The sequence below is a fragment of the Pempheris klunzingeri genome, chromosome 7 (genome assembly GCF_042242105.1).
Source record: "Pempheris klunzingeri isolate RE-2024b chromosome 7, fPemKlu1.hap1, whole genome shotgun sequence".
NCBI classification, from domain to species: domain Eukaryota; kingdom Metazoa; phylum Chordata; class Actinopteri; order Acropomatiformes; family Pempheridae; genus Pempheris; species Pempheris klunzingeri.
The window spans coordinates 18,266,104-18,282,583 of NC_092018.1; the positions used below are offsets into that span (position 1 = coordinate 18,266,104).

The 16,480-nt window shown below is 40.6% G+C and overlaps 2 protein-coding genes across 3 annotated transcripts in view; both read right to left on the minus strand.

Moving 5' to 3' along the window:
* Positions 1-579: 579 nt before the first annotated feature.
* f2r (coagulation factor II (thrombin) receptor) lies at positions 580-3,696 on the minus strand. Its single transcript, XM_070834403.1, has 2 exons — positions 3,486-3,696; positions 580-2,025 (listed from the first exon to the last, which is right to left on the minus strand). Exons 1-2 carry the CDS (start codon positions 3,568-3,570, stop codon positions 815-817), a joined length of 1,296 nt encoding a protein of 431 aa, XP_070690504.1. The 5' UTR covers positions 3,571-3,696; the 3' UTR covers positions 580-814.
* Positions 3,697-3,850: 154 nt separating this feature from the next.
* iqgap2 (IQ motif containing GTPase activating protein 2) overlaps positions 3,851-16,480 on the minus strand; it is a 34,290-nt gene continuing 21,660 nt past the window's right edge. Inside the window, exons 16-38 of one of the 2 annotated variants that reach the window (XM_070833133.1) lie at positions 14,979-15,069; positions 14,477-14,644; positions 14,214-14,356; positions 13,957-14,127; positions 13,643-13,726; positions 13,172-13,243; positions 12,997-13,066; positions 12,461-12,669; positions 12,100-12,252; positions 11,816-11,979; positions 11,410-11,634; positions 10,847-10,987; positions 9,584-9,668; positions 9,196-9,428; positions 8,376-8,508; positions 7,071-7,173; positions 6,831-6,972; positions 6,069-6,156; positions 5,748-5,960; positions 5,479-5,639; positions 5,159-5,302; positions 4,872-4,980; positions 3,851-4,511 (exon numbers count right to left, since the gene is read on the minus strand). In XM_070833133.1, the coding sequence (XP_070689234.1) occupies positions 4,398-4,511; positions 4,872-4,980; positions 5,159-5,302; positions 5,479-5,639; positions 5,748-5,960; positions 6,069-6,156; positions 6,831-6,972; positions 7,071-7,173; positions 8,376-8,508; positions 9,196-9,428; positions 9,584-9,668; positions 10,847-10,987; positions 11,410-11,634; positions 11,816-11,979; positions 12,100-12,252; positions 12,461-12,669; positions 12,997-13,066; positions 13,172-13,243; positions 13,643-13,726; positions 13,957-14,127; positions 14,214-14,356; positions 14,477-14,644; positions 14,979-15,069 (3,216 nt within the window). In that variant the 3' untranslated portion in view covers positions 3,851-4,397. Of the gene's footprint in view, positions 4,512-4,871; positions 4,981-5,158; positions 5,303-5,478; positions 5,640-5,747; positions 5,961-6,068; positions 6,157-6,819; positions 6,973-7,070; positions 7,174-8,375; positions 8,509-9,195; positions 9,429-9,583; positions 9,669-10,846; positions 10,988-11,409; positions 11,635-11,815; positions 11,980-12,099; positions 12,253-12,460; positions 12,670-12,996; positions 13,067-13,171; positions 13,244-13,642; positions 13,727-13,956; positions 14,128-14,213; positions 14,357-14,476; positions 14,645-14,978; positions 15,070-16,480 lie in introns of those variants that run through there. The other variant, XM_070833134.1, reaches the window with a different exon arrangement.

Genomic DNA, 16,480 nt, shown 5'->3' on the forward strand with positions numbered 1-16,480 from the left:
GCCACTCTTCTGTGAGTCTTTACTGAGTTGCCACAAGGTGGAGATGTTGTATTGTGAAGTGCAACCTTTATATATGATTATACTTTTATGTCTTCACCTTATATATGCAAACTTCATTCTTTTTTTGGATGAATCCCATGAGACAAAATGCACATGATCAGGAAAAGATGACGGCGCCACCATTCTCCATGATGCTTGGGGAATATTTGCTCTCTTCTGTTGTTCACTCAAAGTTTTTTTTGGATGTGTTCTTTTGTTTCAGACCTCTGTCCCGACGACAAAGAGAGCACAGAGTGAGCAGCATTAAAAACAAGACGAAGACATACAGCAACATTCGTGCTAAGCAAAAAATATGTATGTAGTAGATTTGTTTGATTGAATTATCTATACTTTACCACAAATTATTTACACACACACATTTGGCTTCATTACTAGTTACTACATCACATGTAATGTTTTTCTGATTAAAACTTTATTATTACTATACACTACTGGTGTAATTCCTATGATTTTTTGGAAAACAACACGAATCTTTAAAAAAAAATGAAAGCAAATCTAAATTCAATATGTCACACACTGTCATACTGGTGGATTTACGGTATATTTCCTGGTTATAAAATAACAAAAAGCTAATTGGTCTTTAATGGAAACAAAGATGCATCCAGTAAGTAAATCCACCACTAAGAGGCACTGGACGCTCTAACCCAAGCATTTCCTTAATAAGGATTTACATGCACATTGACTCTAATGCATCATACTGTGTGGGTGAATGTTTGAAGAGTCTCTCAGATGCAGGCTCGTCATGTCCATGTAGCTAAGCCACCAGCCTGCAGTAATGACTATCCAGTTCAGTTTGAACACCCTCCACCTTGTATGACCTGGTGCTGTCTGTCCGCCTGCTGATTCTTGAACTTTGTGTTCCTGTGCTGCTCTCTGCCGGAGTCAGTCGCCTACATCTGAGCAATGCTGCCACCTGCTTCTGGCACTGAGAGGAGCCAAAGTAATAGAGGGCAGGATCCAGACAGCAGCTGAGGCTGCCTACACACATGGAGACCAAGTACGCCTGGTAGGAGTTGTCACTGGACTGGTGGAGAAGCAGAATGTAGTGAACCATCAGGATGATGTTGGTGGGGGTGAAACAGAGCACAAACACCACGAGCACGACCACAGCCATCACCACGGCTCGGGTCTTTCTGGAGCGGTTCTGCACATTGGCTGCTGCCAGAGCCTGGATGATGCCTACGTAACAGACAACAGTAAAGACAAGAGGGATGAAGAAGAAGACAGAGGAGTAGATGGGGAAGAAGTAAACATAGTAAGCTTGCAGTTTTTTCATGTCCTGCACGTCATGGCAGGTGGTGATGTCCAGCTCTGACAGATACAAGGTCTGCCCAGAGGTCAGGAGGGGGAACGCTCCTCCGAGGGCTAACAGCCACATGGAGGCACACACAGCTGAAGCTGTCTGAGGGCTGCGCCACGTCAGCGACTTCATGGGGTAAACCACAGCCAGGAAACGGTCAACGCTGATACACATGATGAGCAGGACAGAGCAATACATGTTGCAGTAGAAAGCCGCCGTGACAACTCTGCACATGAAGGAGCCATAGATCCAGTCGTTGCCGTGGTAATGGTAGGCAATCTTGAAGGGAAGGAGCAGGCCGAACAGCAGGTCAGCACAGGCCATGTTCAGCATGTAAATCACTGCAGGTTTTCTGGGCCGGATGTGATGCACAAACATCACCACGGCAACAAGGTTGAGGGGCACGCTGATGATGAAGACGAGGGTGTAAACTGTCGGGACAAGGCCTGTTGACAGGTGACCCTGGAGAAAATCTTTAGCTTCATCTGAGACCAAAAAGTGCTCCTGTGGGCCGCGCTGGCTGTGTCTTTTCACCGGCTCCTGCTCCGACCCTGAGCCAGAACCCCCACGATCCTTCAAACTGCCCAACACAGACTGGTCGCTATAGTCTATTGGCTCAAGGGTGACAGAGTAACCAGAGAAAGTCCGCGGGAGGAGTGCAGAGCCTTCAAAGAGACGCAGGGAAACAAAGCAGAATACATCAGAGATGCTCAAACTTTTTTCAAGGGTTAGGTTGCCTAATTCTCACTTAGACATCTATGAAAAGTCTCCAGTTACTCTTCAGTACAGACATAACTGTGCATGTTAATAATTAACCATACCTAAGTAGTATTCCCAGTCAGCACAGACTCTATGACACAATGATTTTAGAGGTTAAATCCCTTTGGTGACAACCTGACTTTTCCCTTTAGCGCCACATACAGTACAGGTCATAGTCTTTACTTGTCCACTGGACTGTCTCGACATCTACTGTATGGACTGGGACAAACTTTGGTGCACACATTCATGGCTCCCAGAGGACAACTCCTAATGACTCCAGTCATCCTCTGACTTTTCCCCTTGTGCCACCAGCCACAAGTTTTCATTTATCTAATGAAACACCTCAACATCTACTGGATGGATTTGTTCAGAATCTATTACAGACATTCATGATCCCCAGAAGATGAATCTCGTTGCCTTTAGTGATCCTCTTACTATTCATCACCAACACCAACACTGACTGACAACAGCATTTAGCTCAAAGGTCCACTGGCATTGCTGTAAACTCAGTGGAACAGTGGATATTGTGAAAATGTCCCCTTTGCTGATAATTCTAACCAATGACACACAAAATAGGTCATTTTTCATGTTAAGGATGTAGGTGTACAGTATGTGTACAGGCTATATAGGTTTGTCTTGTATTGAATGGGATGTAAAAAAAAAAAGAGAAAGAAAATGTCTTGTCATGTAGGCTAAATGTTTCTTTTTTTTTTTCTTGAAACTTCAGTTTAAAAGAAGGCATGTCAAGTCAAGGCATACTAGGGATTGTGCAACAGACATGTCTTTGTACCAAGCTAAACATCACCCAATATGAGATAAAATTGTTAATTAAGACACAGCAAGTGGCATTTACTTATATTAAGTTCAATAGCCTTACATAGTCAGCACCTTTTAATCCAATCCATACTCAAAACTGCTCAAATTAATGTAATATCTTATCTCCCTTGAAACTAGTTTTTGCAGAGAACGCTGTGAAAATAAGACACATCTTTAGTTTGTATGAATTGTTTTATGATCTTTAATAATTTAAAAGGTCCAGGCATATCGGGAAGGAGAGCACAGTTTCGCTCCTGCATAAAAGGCATTTCAAATAGTCCAGCCAACTGCATATACTCTGTAGGATCTAGCCTGACATCAGGGAATTATGGGCTACGGTGTCATTCAGCTGAAAATGTTTCAACAGGAGATGTCATATTCATTTTCAGAGGCATGACAGATCTACTTAATGTTTCCTTATCCTCCATTTGTCAAACCCAGCAGAGAGTACAAGCCTGTAGGCTGCAAACTATAGTCATAAAAAAATCACATAATAATCTTATGAACTATTACAGTTTTTACACATCTTATAGTTAAGAAAACTACTTACCATTTTGGGAGGCGAGTGCTGAGTTGTGGAGAGAAAACAATACTACCAACCCCACTGACAGGTGAAACATGGCTTTACTGTGCATCCTCCAAATATTTTACACCTACAAGAGTGTTGTAATTATCTGTTCACCAGAAGAGTTCCTGAAGTGTTTTTTCTGCCAGCATAAAATGTGTTATTACAGAGATACTCCGCCTCCCCACTCAGTGCACATCTCCTCCCCATTACAGAGAAATAATGTGCAACCTTGATCTGAAGACAAACATATTTTTCCTCAGAGAAAAATACTGGGAGGGTAGTTGTTGACAAAATGTATAAATAAATAATAAAACTATCAAAATATGGATCACAGATGAGAAAAAAAAAATAATTGTAGACATTTATTATGCACATTGTTCAAACATTAGAGATTACATATATACTGATAATACATATTAAAAATACATCAGTTGTATCTTTTGAAAATTCTAAATGTTTTATTAATTAAAACACTTTAATCATAAAAAGGCACGGGCCATGCAGGCCGGCTGGAGAGTTGCTCCACAGCTCCATTTCTGGACAGTACTGCCCTAACCCTTAAAGTTGTTACAACATATAAAGTAACAATAACAGTGTGTTTCCTTGCATCTCTTACATACAAAACAGCAATACCATTACAATTTAATCTTTAAAAATACATTACATTTACAATCACCACGTGGGAAAATACAGAAAAGATATATTTAATTGGGCGATAACATTTCATTTTGGTGTGATCCTTCACATTACAATCAAATGAAACAAAACACAGTTCTGCACCATGTCATGTTTTCTGACTAAATTCATTTTGTTCAACAAACTCAGTACTGTCAGAAGGCACAATCTGTTTCCCCCTCCTCTTCCGTTGCTTCCTTCCCTTTGGTCTTTACTTTCTCACTTTCCATAGAATTTTTTGTTTAGGAGGAAGATGAGCAAATTGACGTTCACTTTGGCTTTGTCAAACATCTTCATGACGGCCACGCCTTCGTACTGCAGCTGAAGGAGGTCCTGGACACAAAATGCGAAGTAGATGCAATGAGAAACGCACATCGATAGAGATAAAGTGATCATTTGGCAGCTTTACATACGACATAAATAATGAACACGAATAACTCTGATTCAGCTTTTGTCAAAAGAAGTTTTCACAACATGTGTTAAACAATTTGTTGCTCCAACTTCACCTGACCTTTATTCACACGCTGTGTTCTCTATATCCAATATGTGTCTTTTATTGTGAAATATTTGCTTTGTTTCGATTATATCTCCTGCTAGTAGTCCCATGAGGGGAACGGGAAATGTAATGATCAGTCATCAAGGTTTAGTGTTGACCAGTGAGCTGTATTTATTTAGCACTTGGGAAACGTATACCTGGAAATGAAGCTGGACTTTTTCCATCTCAACTCCCATAAACTTGGCCTTCACCTCAAAATCCCCAACATCCTCAGTGGGTGAAATGTCGAACATGACATTTTTGAACCTGAAAGAAGAGACGACAAGGAAATGAGATCAATGGCAAAAAAATGGCAATACAGCACATGGGGAAAACGCAATAATCATTTTGGAGGGGTATTACTGCAGACATATAAAAGCTAAGTGACAGTGGTTGTCAGTAGTACACCTTAAATCTGCTTAGTTTGATGTGCAGCTGAACTCACTGGTTTGTCTGAAGCCCTTCTATCTCCAGGATGACTCCTTTCTCGTGCAGTTTTGCTGCGGTGTACTTCAGAGACTGTGGCTTCCACTTCTTACTGCCCCTATCGTCTCCTTTGCTGGCCAGTTTTATAGACCTGCGTGAATTCCTTGACAGACAAAATGCATAAATGTGTGTATGAAATCATAAGAAGTCTTGCCCCATCCATCTAAAGATCCACACCGCACAAATAAAAGGAAACAAGATTGTCATTTCCAAACAGGCGAGAGGAAATATTTTGAAAAACTCAGACTCCAGGTCTTCGAAGTAAAAGGTACCACTCACTTCCGGTTGAGGTTATCCAGGCAGGTCTTGATGTAGGTGTCATAATAGTTCATCTGGTCCTGGTAGAAGGCGGTCTTCGAGTTGAGCGCCGTCAGAGTCTGTTGGAGCTTAACGAGCTCGGCCTTCCGCCTCTGTCTGTAGCGTCTTTGGTAGCGAATGTCCTGTCAATTACAGAGTTTTCCAGCACTTCACAAATTCAGATGCCGGCGAACCTAATGATACACTTTAGCAAGCGTCTTGGCCTACGAGTAGAGCTGTGGATGATGTACCTTTGATATGTCATTGATGAGGTCCTGGTATTTGTTACCAGCAGTAACAAGGCCAGCCTGCTCCAGGTTACGGAGGTTCCTCAGGATCTTCCTCTTCTTCTGCTCGAGAGGCAGTTGGCTGTCCTCCAGTACTGCTGGGCTGCTCTTCAGGCCCTCTGGTGTCTGAGCATCCTGGACTGCTCTGCGCTCTATGATCTTGTTATGCTCCAACTCCTGCAGGAACAAAAGTCATTGAAGTAATGCAAAAAAAAAAGCTGTTGACAAATAAGAAAGGCTGGTGGGTGTATGGGTAAGGAAAAACAACATAGAAGAAAATATCACCTGTTGAGCAGAAGCCGAGGCCTCTAGAATTTCAGGCAAAGTCTCTCCAGGTTGAATCCGAATCACATCCACTATAAGCTTTTTTGTCCTGACACACAGACAGAAAAAAAGATCATTTCCTCTGTCTTTGTTTTATTTCAGGTGCCATGTAGACTAAGCTTGTGTGTGACAGATTTTCACCATTTCTATACATTTCATTAGTATGTAGTCTTTCATGAATATTTGGAAAATCCCAATGCGTTGTGCGTTTTTCTCCTTTTTCAGCGTTCCATACTGTATTCTTAACACTGGCCGCCAAAGTCGTCCTTGCATGGCCTGAACACATTTATGATCAAATTTAAATGACGTTAGCACGCATCAACTCATAACCCACCACTTTAACTACTACTACTACTACTACTTAAACATTGCATTTGCCAAAAATAAGGATGACACCAACTCTCCGATGCTCTTTGGTAAGAAAATGATGCAGACGGATACATGCATAGACAAGATAATTCTGACCACCGAACCACGTCCTTTTGGACAGGAAATGATAGAAGAGCAGGAAAGGCAACAAAGACGCACTACTGGGTGATAGCCACAAAGATACGCACACACTGTCAAGAGGGGTTAGGGAGAGTACATCGCATGGCATTCATAGCAATACCAAAGTCTATATTAGGTACTTCTGAGTAAGTGTGATTGAGCCTGAAAAGAGATCATTTATAAACTGTCATACTGTAATAATTTCTCAACAAAATCCTCCAACAATAAACTTACTTTGTCATTAGGGTCTTTAAGTCTTTGTCATCTCCTTCAAGTAGCTCAAACTTGCTGGTTAGGGTGAGGGAGATCTCAGTCTTGGCCAGCTGGCTCAGAGCACTCTCTCTGTTCGAGTCGTTTGGGTCTACTGCTCCTTCGCCTGAATTAAAGCAGCACGGCATGGAAAATGATTAATGCACCGTAGCCAATTTGTGATTCTCATATGATTAACATAGATAAAAGTTTGTCAGACAGTACCAAGCAATGTCTCAACATCGGGGACATCTCCCAGGTCCTGCAGGAGCTCATGCAGCAAGTCATTGTGGTCGGGAGAGATGGCCTCCAGATGTTCCAAAAGCAGCTGAACAAAGCAAATGCAAATGCAATTTTAAAGTCATTAATACCTTGATAAATATATTTATCTATTAGGGTGTTGATTAATACAACAAAGGTATGTTAAGGGAAAATTAATCATGAACCCGTTTAATCTGGGCTTTTCTTCACACATCAAGCAAACGGACATGTAATGATAAATGACCTTAGTGTGCAAAATGAAGGTTGAAAGAACATCTGCTCAAAACAACTTGCTCGTCATTTCCAGTGTTTGTCGCTGTGAGAGTAAGTGTAGAGTGACACCGATGACAAAAGGACACAGATGGCTTTAATGCATATTTGTCCGTCTTGGGACGTCCCTGTCCTCTGGTTCCCCTTCCTGAGGTTTCTTCCATTTTTTTCCCCCATTAAATTGGCTTTTTTGGAGAGTTCTTCCTTCTCTGAATTGAGGGTCTAAGGATAGACCGTGTTGGATGCTGTACAGATTGAAAAGCCCCTTGAGGCAAATTTATGGCTTAAGATATTGGGCCATATACTGTATATAATACTGACTTCACTCTAACCTGTTCTCAACACTGCCCCCTTTCAAAGGATGTGGTCTAAAGATATAAAGGAAATAGGATGATGTTTGTGCAAGAAACAAGTGATAAAGAAGATGGCGATACATCCTAATAACGGTGCAACATGTAACCCCATCTGGTGGGACTCACGGCCAAAGTCTGTCTACTAAGTCTGATTGTATTTAGATTTTTTGCTTCAGATTTTTGAACTTGTGGTTAATGTGGTGTAATGTTTGGTGAAAAGGGTGAATTCCCAAAAGTACTGCTAGCACGTATTAGCAGCAGTTCTGGTGATAGTTAAAACTGCTATCAGTGCCAATTAGAATAACCATAACATTAACAATAAGTATGCTTTCCAGCACACTGTGCATTCACCTGGAACATTATAAGCGAAAATTAATGTTATGAGAGATAAAGATGATGTAAAACCGGCAGTAGAAACAATCTGAACAGTTGGCAGGTTTGACATGAAATAATACTGTACACTATCTGTAGTATCAGTACAAACATGCCACTGACTGACAGAGGGATGAATCATCAAATACAATGCATGTACACACTTTGTTACACCACATGTTGTCATGGGCTGATGTTATTTCAAGGGAGTCTCAACTGACACCCAGATGTAAGTTAAAATCTGGGCTACTGAAATAATTTTGCTTTGGTTTACCGAGTGCGTATTGATGATCTCCTCTATTGAGATGTAGATGATAGGCTTGCTTAGCGTCACCATGTCTGAGTATTCATCGATATTAAACTTCTCCTCAGGCTCGGGGACATCACATGCTGCCTGGAAAAACACCCTGGAAGAGGAATATCAGTAGTTAGTGGTCGTTAGTCTCCCAGTCCTAAACATTGACAGAGATAATGACCGGGATGACCAAAATTACAAGCAAATACGGTGACACTTGTTTAGAGAAAATGCAGAATTTTCTTTAATGCGTCTGTGTCTTTTCCAGCTAGGGTTAGTTGATCATATTGACTTGTTTGCAGAAAACAAACTAAGGTTTGTGAGCATCTCCAGTAATGATGAGCCAGTCAATTTCGCAAAGTGGGACAAATAACTGCATGCATACTGGTGTAGCCCTGCTTGTTTGAGAGTTTGTACAGGTCCTGGAGTTCGGTTGATTTCAGTGCAACACACATCTCAGAATTGCTGAAACAGAAAATAGCAGCTTCTTCTTTTGACAGTATTACCTCTCCTACCATCACATTCGCCTAACGTGTTCCTGACCTTACAGTGCAAGTAAAACATGCTTACCAACAGGGTTTCATTTATTTTTGCATCTGCAGCTTCACTTGCAAGCTTTAACTCATGTGTTTTCCCCTCCATGGTGTGGTTTTGCTTTGCAGCATGCTGTATGTCATTAAGATGTCATAAAAGACTGATCTATGCTCAGTATCGCCCCGAGACAACAAACAAGTCAAAGCTTCTTCTGTACCAGCTACATGGTATATTTTTTCTGTCTATATAATTTCTCTTTTCTTACCTAAACTTCTCATATGTCTGAGATATGTATTTGTTCATTGGCGTCATATGTGCATTCTCGCCCTCGAACAGCTTATTGGCAGCGGCGTGCTGCAGCATCTTTGCCACAGATCCCAGGTTACGACGCTGGTCTAAGTGAAGCTGCCCTCCAGCTGACATGTCGATGATGTCGAAGCCATCAGGGGCCACGATGGCTGGGTTCATGTAGCGGTAGTACAGCAGGTTTCCTACAATCTGTCATAAAAAGCAGAGAACTCCTCACTGAAACATTTTGAGAGAGTAAATTGCATTCACCTCAGCATGCTCACAATAATAAAGCGTGCAGAGAGACGGTACTGAGAACGAAAGAAAGAGATATACTGTATATTCATGCATGTGAGGGCTTCTACCTTCATCAGGTCATCCTCTGAAGCATCTGGAAACTTTTCATGGAGGCTGTTCTTCAGAACTTTTGCTACGTATCTCATGCCATAACTACATGCAAAACAAAAAGCACTGATGGGACATCAAACACAAAACAACATGCATTCACACACCACGTGACAAATGATATAGCAAGCTCAGAGAAAGTACCTGTATTAATGACTGCAAGTGATGTGATTCAATGTCTCTTTATATGCATTTCTAATCTTTTACGGCATTTTTGCTATGAGCACAATAGAAAAATAGCACCATCTGGTGGTGTATACAGTCATTCATTTCTGAAATTATAGTGTAGTGTAAAGCAAGAAGTAATGAGTATTTATGTCCAAATCACAATACTGGGTTACTTGGGTGTGGCTAACTGCACAAAGTACAGTTTTGTTTTTGTGCCTGAACAACTAACCAGATGACTGCATGCTGCAAAGCAGTGATCGACTAGTAATAACCACGTCCCAGCATGCAGCTGAAACCTTAACAACCAGAATGTATTGCTAATTACATGGTAAAGCACATGATCATATCCTGTCTAACCCTGCTCTCATTATGTTGTTGAATAACAATGTAAAAAAAACAGAAGAATAAAAACAGAAAAATAGAGAGACATATACTCAACACAAGGATGAGAAAATAAAAAAAGTATGAAAAATGAAGTCTAAATATTTCAATGCATAGGACAAAAATGCAAGAATGCAAAAAAATAAAAAAAATAGAATAGAGAGAAATCTCCCACCAAACAAACATATAACATTAGATTTTAAGTAACAATTCAACTTAAAGCTAACAATTCTAGCTTCTTGCTTCTTGAAACAATACTGAAGCAGGATACAGGGGTGGACAAAATAACAGGGACAGCTTAAAATATGACGCAATCCAGAACAACACCCAAAATCATGGCTTCTCAACACATAGCAAAGTTTCAAATTTAAGGTAGTATTAATTGGGTGGCTATTGTATTAGACTGTGTGACACTACTATGTGTTTGTGTTATTTAGAGCAACCCCATCTAACAGAAAAAGAGTTTTCAATGCTTTCACGCTTTCAATGGCAAACATCAAAGGCACATCCTTATTCACACTTCCTTGCAAATTATTTGGCAAAAAAAAAAGAGAAAATGACACCAGAGAGTCAAGATCATGCTGACCAATATGATCAGGCACTGACAGGCAGATCTATCACAGAGAGCACAAAGGGTAAGTAGACACTGACACCTAACAGGTCCTAAAACTTACGGGATATTATCCAGCGAGGACACAATGGAATTCAAGACCTTATCTGTAGCAGACCGCAGCGCCAGACTGGACGCCTCCAGCCTGTTGCGTACTTCCTCATGTGACATGGCCTGCTCTGGAGTCACTTCATAAGGCAGCTTGCTGAAGGACGACAACAACAGAAGGCAAACATTTATACAAGTGAAAGGCTCATTGTTGTTCACGGTGAGGGTTTTGTGTTTTTGAATCATATACTATAAACGTTTGGACTGATTTGCTGCAGTAAAATTAATGACAGGCGTCCTTGGCATCTGTCATGTCAACAAAAAGAGAGAGTTAAGTAAACCTTACTTAAACTGGTCGACCAACACGGCCAGCATCTTCTTCATTCTTTATCTTTCGTAAAAGTTATCATTTCATGATAATGTAGTTATCCTAAAGGCCATTCTAAAAGTTTTCTGATAATATAGAATAATCATATAAGCTTATGCGCTTTGTAACAGGTCAGCTGTAATTTTAGGTAGAATAAATCTTGGAACATACCAATGAACATCACTGTTCTGACCCAGTGTATTTTCCCCTACCTGGCCTCTCCAGTAGCCGTCTCTACCTGGTTGACCCAGGCTTTGTACACATCCACTGGGTTGGTGTTGATGCCTAAAGTCTTGTCCTCAATGATGTCTTTGACCACTGGAGCCAGCAGCTGCCTGAGTGTGTTGTGACCCCGTGCACCTCTGTTGAAGCTCACCACCATCTTGATGACTGTTGGGTTCCCCGTCACTATGTCCTGGATCTGGTCTACTTTAGAACTGAGACACATGGAGAAGATAGTACAGTTGATCAATAGCGTCTGCCAAAACAAAAAGCTTTAATACACATACAGTCACTTATGTAATACATTTTAACTATTACAGTAAGACAACAGTAAATAAGAGTTGGTACAGTGACTTAAGATTGTGGTATAGTATTAATTAAGGCTGCAGTTCTCACTTGATTTCCTCCTCCAGAGCCGTCTTGAAGAGTTTGAGCAGCAGGTATTCCTCTCTCTGGTTAGAGGCATAGTTGTACAAAGTGAAGATCACAGTGTCCATAAACTTAGTTGACTTGTTTTGGGGCATCTGGAAGATCAGCTTTGCCAGGTAGGGTGGATTGGTCTACGGGAGAGGGAAGAGAGAAGGAGTAGCAATAAGCGTGTGCCTGTAACTGCACTGTGATGCCTTATTAGTGCTTTTAAGTTGGAGTAGATGACGTAGAGATGAATATATCTGTATCACCTGCAGCAGGTAAAAGAGATGTTGGTAGGCCTCCAGTTTTCTTCTTTTGCCTTTACTGAGGCCTTTAATACCCACTCTGTCTCCTGCAGTCAAGTCGTCTTTACTTGCTTGTTTTTTTTTGGTCTTCATTTTCTTATTATGGGACACAACATCCTTTTCAAAGAAACACACACCGAATGAATCAAGCAGCCAAACTGGACAGAACAAAATATAGTTTTAGCAATGTAATCACAGCTCAGTGATTAGAACCTTTGCCTGTAACCTGTACCTTTACCGAGCTATGAATGATGTCAACTGAGATGAAATCTCAGCATGCCCTTTCCTTTTCTTGTACACATAAAAGTGAGAAGAGTTGCCGAACCTGCAGAGTGATCCTGTTCTTCACCAGCAGTCCAATCTTAATGTCCATCAGGTTCAAATCTTTCTCCATCTGCTGATTGGAGCGAATATTGGTCACCACTTCCTCCCTAAGTCGCGTCACTTCCTGCTCTTCCTGAAGGTCCAGCGCACTCTGCTCCAACAAGTGAACAAACTTACGCACCACTGACAGAGGAGGATCCTTGGCCCCGGCTGAAATTTGGCACATGAGAATAAGTATACACATGAAAGGATAATTTTAACAATTTCCACTTGAGTGTTGCATTTTTATCGTGAGCTGGGCAATGCAGACACAATCAGATATCACAATATTTTAGGCTAAATACCAATATACATCTATCAAAATTTGGAGGCAGTAAACCATAAGTAATGAGAGTATCATGGCTGAACAGAGCTGACAGTCCGACAAGTTCAAAACATTTGTGATGCCTAACCATAATGCTGCCCTTAAGACCAGTTGCAATATGACCATAATACAAAGTTTATAGTTTCACATCACGATACTGATATTAGACTCACTGAGGGTTCTGTAGTCATCTCTGGCTTTGTTGGCCTTTAGAAAAGCCTGAATTTTCACAATTTCCTTTTCCTAAACACAGAGAAAGGTAACAGTGAATCTTACACAACATGGACCAAACAACACAAATCCAAAGGATGCCATTCAGTGATATTGATTTATCTAAGTGATACTCACATGATCTTTGAAGAACTGCAACCTCTGATTGTATTTACGCTTGGCTTTCCACATTTTCACCAAAGACTGGATCTAAAAACACCAGCATTTTAAATCAGGCTTTTGATCTGGTAGCTTATGTTATTAAAGGATAACAGGACCCTATTTTTACACATTTCAGGTTTGAAATAACTGGTAGGTACAAAAGGTTTTGGCTGAGTTGATCCACAGGACTGGTTACATAACTTTTTGTACCTTCTATTCATTTATTGTTCAAAATAAATAAATACAGCTCAGGTTTGAAAATACAAGAGCTCTCCTTTAACATTAGATACATGCAAATTAATGAATGGTTATTTGAGTTTGTGGCTGAGGATTTCCAGAAAATTGTGATAAAGCTTTTGTTGACAAGAAAGGGGCGCATAGCTTTACAGGTGTCCAGTTACTCATTTCTATTTTTATGAAATTGTTTATAAAACAAAGAAGTATCACCTTGACAACAGAAACAACATTTTTCTGTAGCAAATTCATCCTGTCTTTGTACATTTTCCTCTGTTTGTAACCTTTCCAGCAAGCCTGTAAACACAGGGGAAAAAAAAAATGAAAATTCATGTGCATGCTACAAGGTGTGTGTTTTACATCAGCGATACCACAGCATGGATTATTAGATGTTTACGGTCAGTATAATGTTTGTAAACTAAAGTAAATATTGATTTTTTTAGACGTTATCTCTACTGAGCGCATCAAGGATCACTGATGATGATCTTCAACCACTATTCACAATTCAAAGCGGAGCCATACACTACCTGCAATTTGATGACATGTGGTTCTTGTTGGTGTAGATACTCGATTCTCTGGGCGTGCTCTTTTCGGACCAGGTAACCTCTGATTCTCGCCTGCAGCTGTGTTACCAGCAATTCATTGGCCAACCACAGTTGTTCTCGGTTATATTCTGCAGTCACACAGCTGACAACAGTCTAAGGGAAAAGGGTTTGTTTTGAAGTTTTTCAGGTTGGAGAGAACCCTCTGAAGTACTGAAACTACACAATACAGCACAGGGTACCTGGATTTCCTCTTTACAGAGCTGGCCATCCTTGTCTTCAAATCCTTCAGGCTCCTCCCAGGCACCCTGTCCAGTCTCCAGGTTATAGTAGTAGTCATATCTGTCCTTGACGCAATGTTTCACCCACACACTATCAGGGCTGCCTGTAGGAAAGCAGAAAGAAACGCTGAATCTGAAAATCATGTGACTTCTCACTTTGTAGGCATCAGTTTTTCTCAAACAAGGAGCCTTTCTGTTGATACTTCTGCAGTAAGTCTAGTTACCTTTAGTAGCACTGTTTGTCTGTCTCTGTGCCAGTTCAGCCTGATATGTGTCAGCACATTCAGGAAGCACCGCTCTCAGTCCTGCACTGGGAACTTGCAGAGCCTGCAGTGTGTTCTGAGAGTCTCCCTCGGCCACCATCCTGTTTATATCAGCTACTGCAGCAGCCACTAGCAAAGCAAACAAGATTCAACCTAAGAAGCTGTTGAGTAACTTTATACAGTACAAAATAGTAAGTGAGGGATAAGCTACAGCAAGCAGCATGGTTATTACAACTATTACAATCACAATATTGATAATATGAACACACAGCCATCTATATTACAATATCCATGTAATAAAAATATATCACTCAAAAGTGGTGATCAGAAAATAATGCGCATCCTCTGGACAATCACAGTCTAGGACTTAATGTGCCCATCATATGAGAATAATTAATTAGACTTGAATTAACTATTGTTGAAGTGAGATATGGATGACTGAATTTAAACTCTGGGTGCATACATGTGAGAGCCTCCTCTTCATCCTGGTTGGCTGTGAGTATGGCCTCTTGGATTTGGTCCAGCCACAGTACTGCAGACTCATCTCCAGAGTTCTACAATAAGGTAAATGATCAAGGTCAATTGTCTTTGAGTGCAAATTGGTTTCTTCCCTCTAAAACAGACACACAAGGCACTGTTCATGCATAGCTACACAATACTAACTTGATATAAAATTCTAAATCTTTTAAATAACTTTTATATCGAAACATTTGATGTCCGGGGTTAGAAATCGGTGCAGTTCAATTATAGTGCAGCACAAGCGCGATATACCAAGTTAGGATTGTGGATCTTTTAATATGCAGATTTTTACTCTACAGCAGTAGCACTAGCATAGCAACACTGATTACCAACACTACGCAAGCAAGTGCTGTTGGAGAAACAGCAAATTATAGACAGTACCATTTTCTCTGTGTCCAAAGGTAAGTTCTGAAGAAAAGGAAAACATGTCAAAATAATCGACAATAATTACACAACAGACATATCCTTACCCCAACTCAATCAACCACTCAAAAAAACAAACAGACTCTAACAATATAACATGTTTATTCAGCTTGACTTTTCTATTTGTTCTAAGGCTAATTTTAGAGAAGTCCTGTGGGGACTCGGGTGACCACTGAGCCATCAGGAAGGAAGTCACCATTAAAACACACTTAGCAGACTAAAAGCAGCTTCTTTGCTGGGAGAGCAGTGGTCAGATGCAGATGTAAACAAGCTAATCATGTACTGAGAGAGTGCAGCAGGATCAGCCTTACTATCAGTCACAGTAATGGAAACATTATAAAAGAACATTTCTTTTTTTGTGTGCAACATAATTTAAAAGTGAAGTTTATGCTACAAACCAGATAGACACTGATATATACTTGAGTCGGGTGCTGCACAATATGGATGCAAACCAAAAAAAAAAAACAGCTTTTGCAATATACGCTATACTTTCTTTGAAATGATTGAGTACCCTCTGCAAACATAATATTCAGCTCCCACACTACATCCATGATCTAACTGCTGTATAATGTAATAATATACATTTTCATGCAGATGAAGAAGCTTACATTATCCCAAAACATCTCTTACAGTAGTGATTCCTCAATTCCATAACCAGGGTGACCATCCCCCTTGAATAAGTACAAAAGCCAAATTACTTTACACACCAAAATCCCATACCGTCCTAAACCACTAATATAATTACTTCTTCTAACAGTAATCACTGTAATTAGTTTATGGATCAAAGCTGTTGATAAACCATTAAGCAGTGTTCTTCCACTCCACTGAGTCAGTGGGCAGTTACTGACGCAGGCAGAAGGGAATCCCGTTTTCAAGCCTGGACAGGAAATGTGCTCACCGCACCGTACAAACACACAAGAGTCCCACATACACCAAACGGGAAGCTGAGCCCTAATACACGCCATTATCACTGCTACTGTGTCACCGCAGAGATGCAGGACAGCAGATTTCACCAATGGAGAA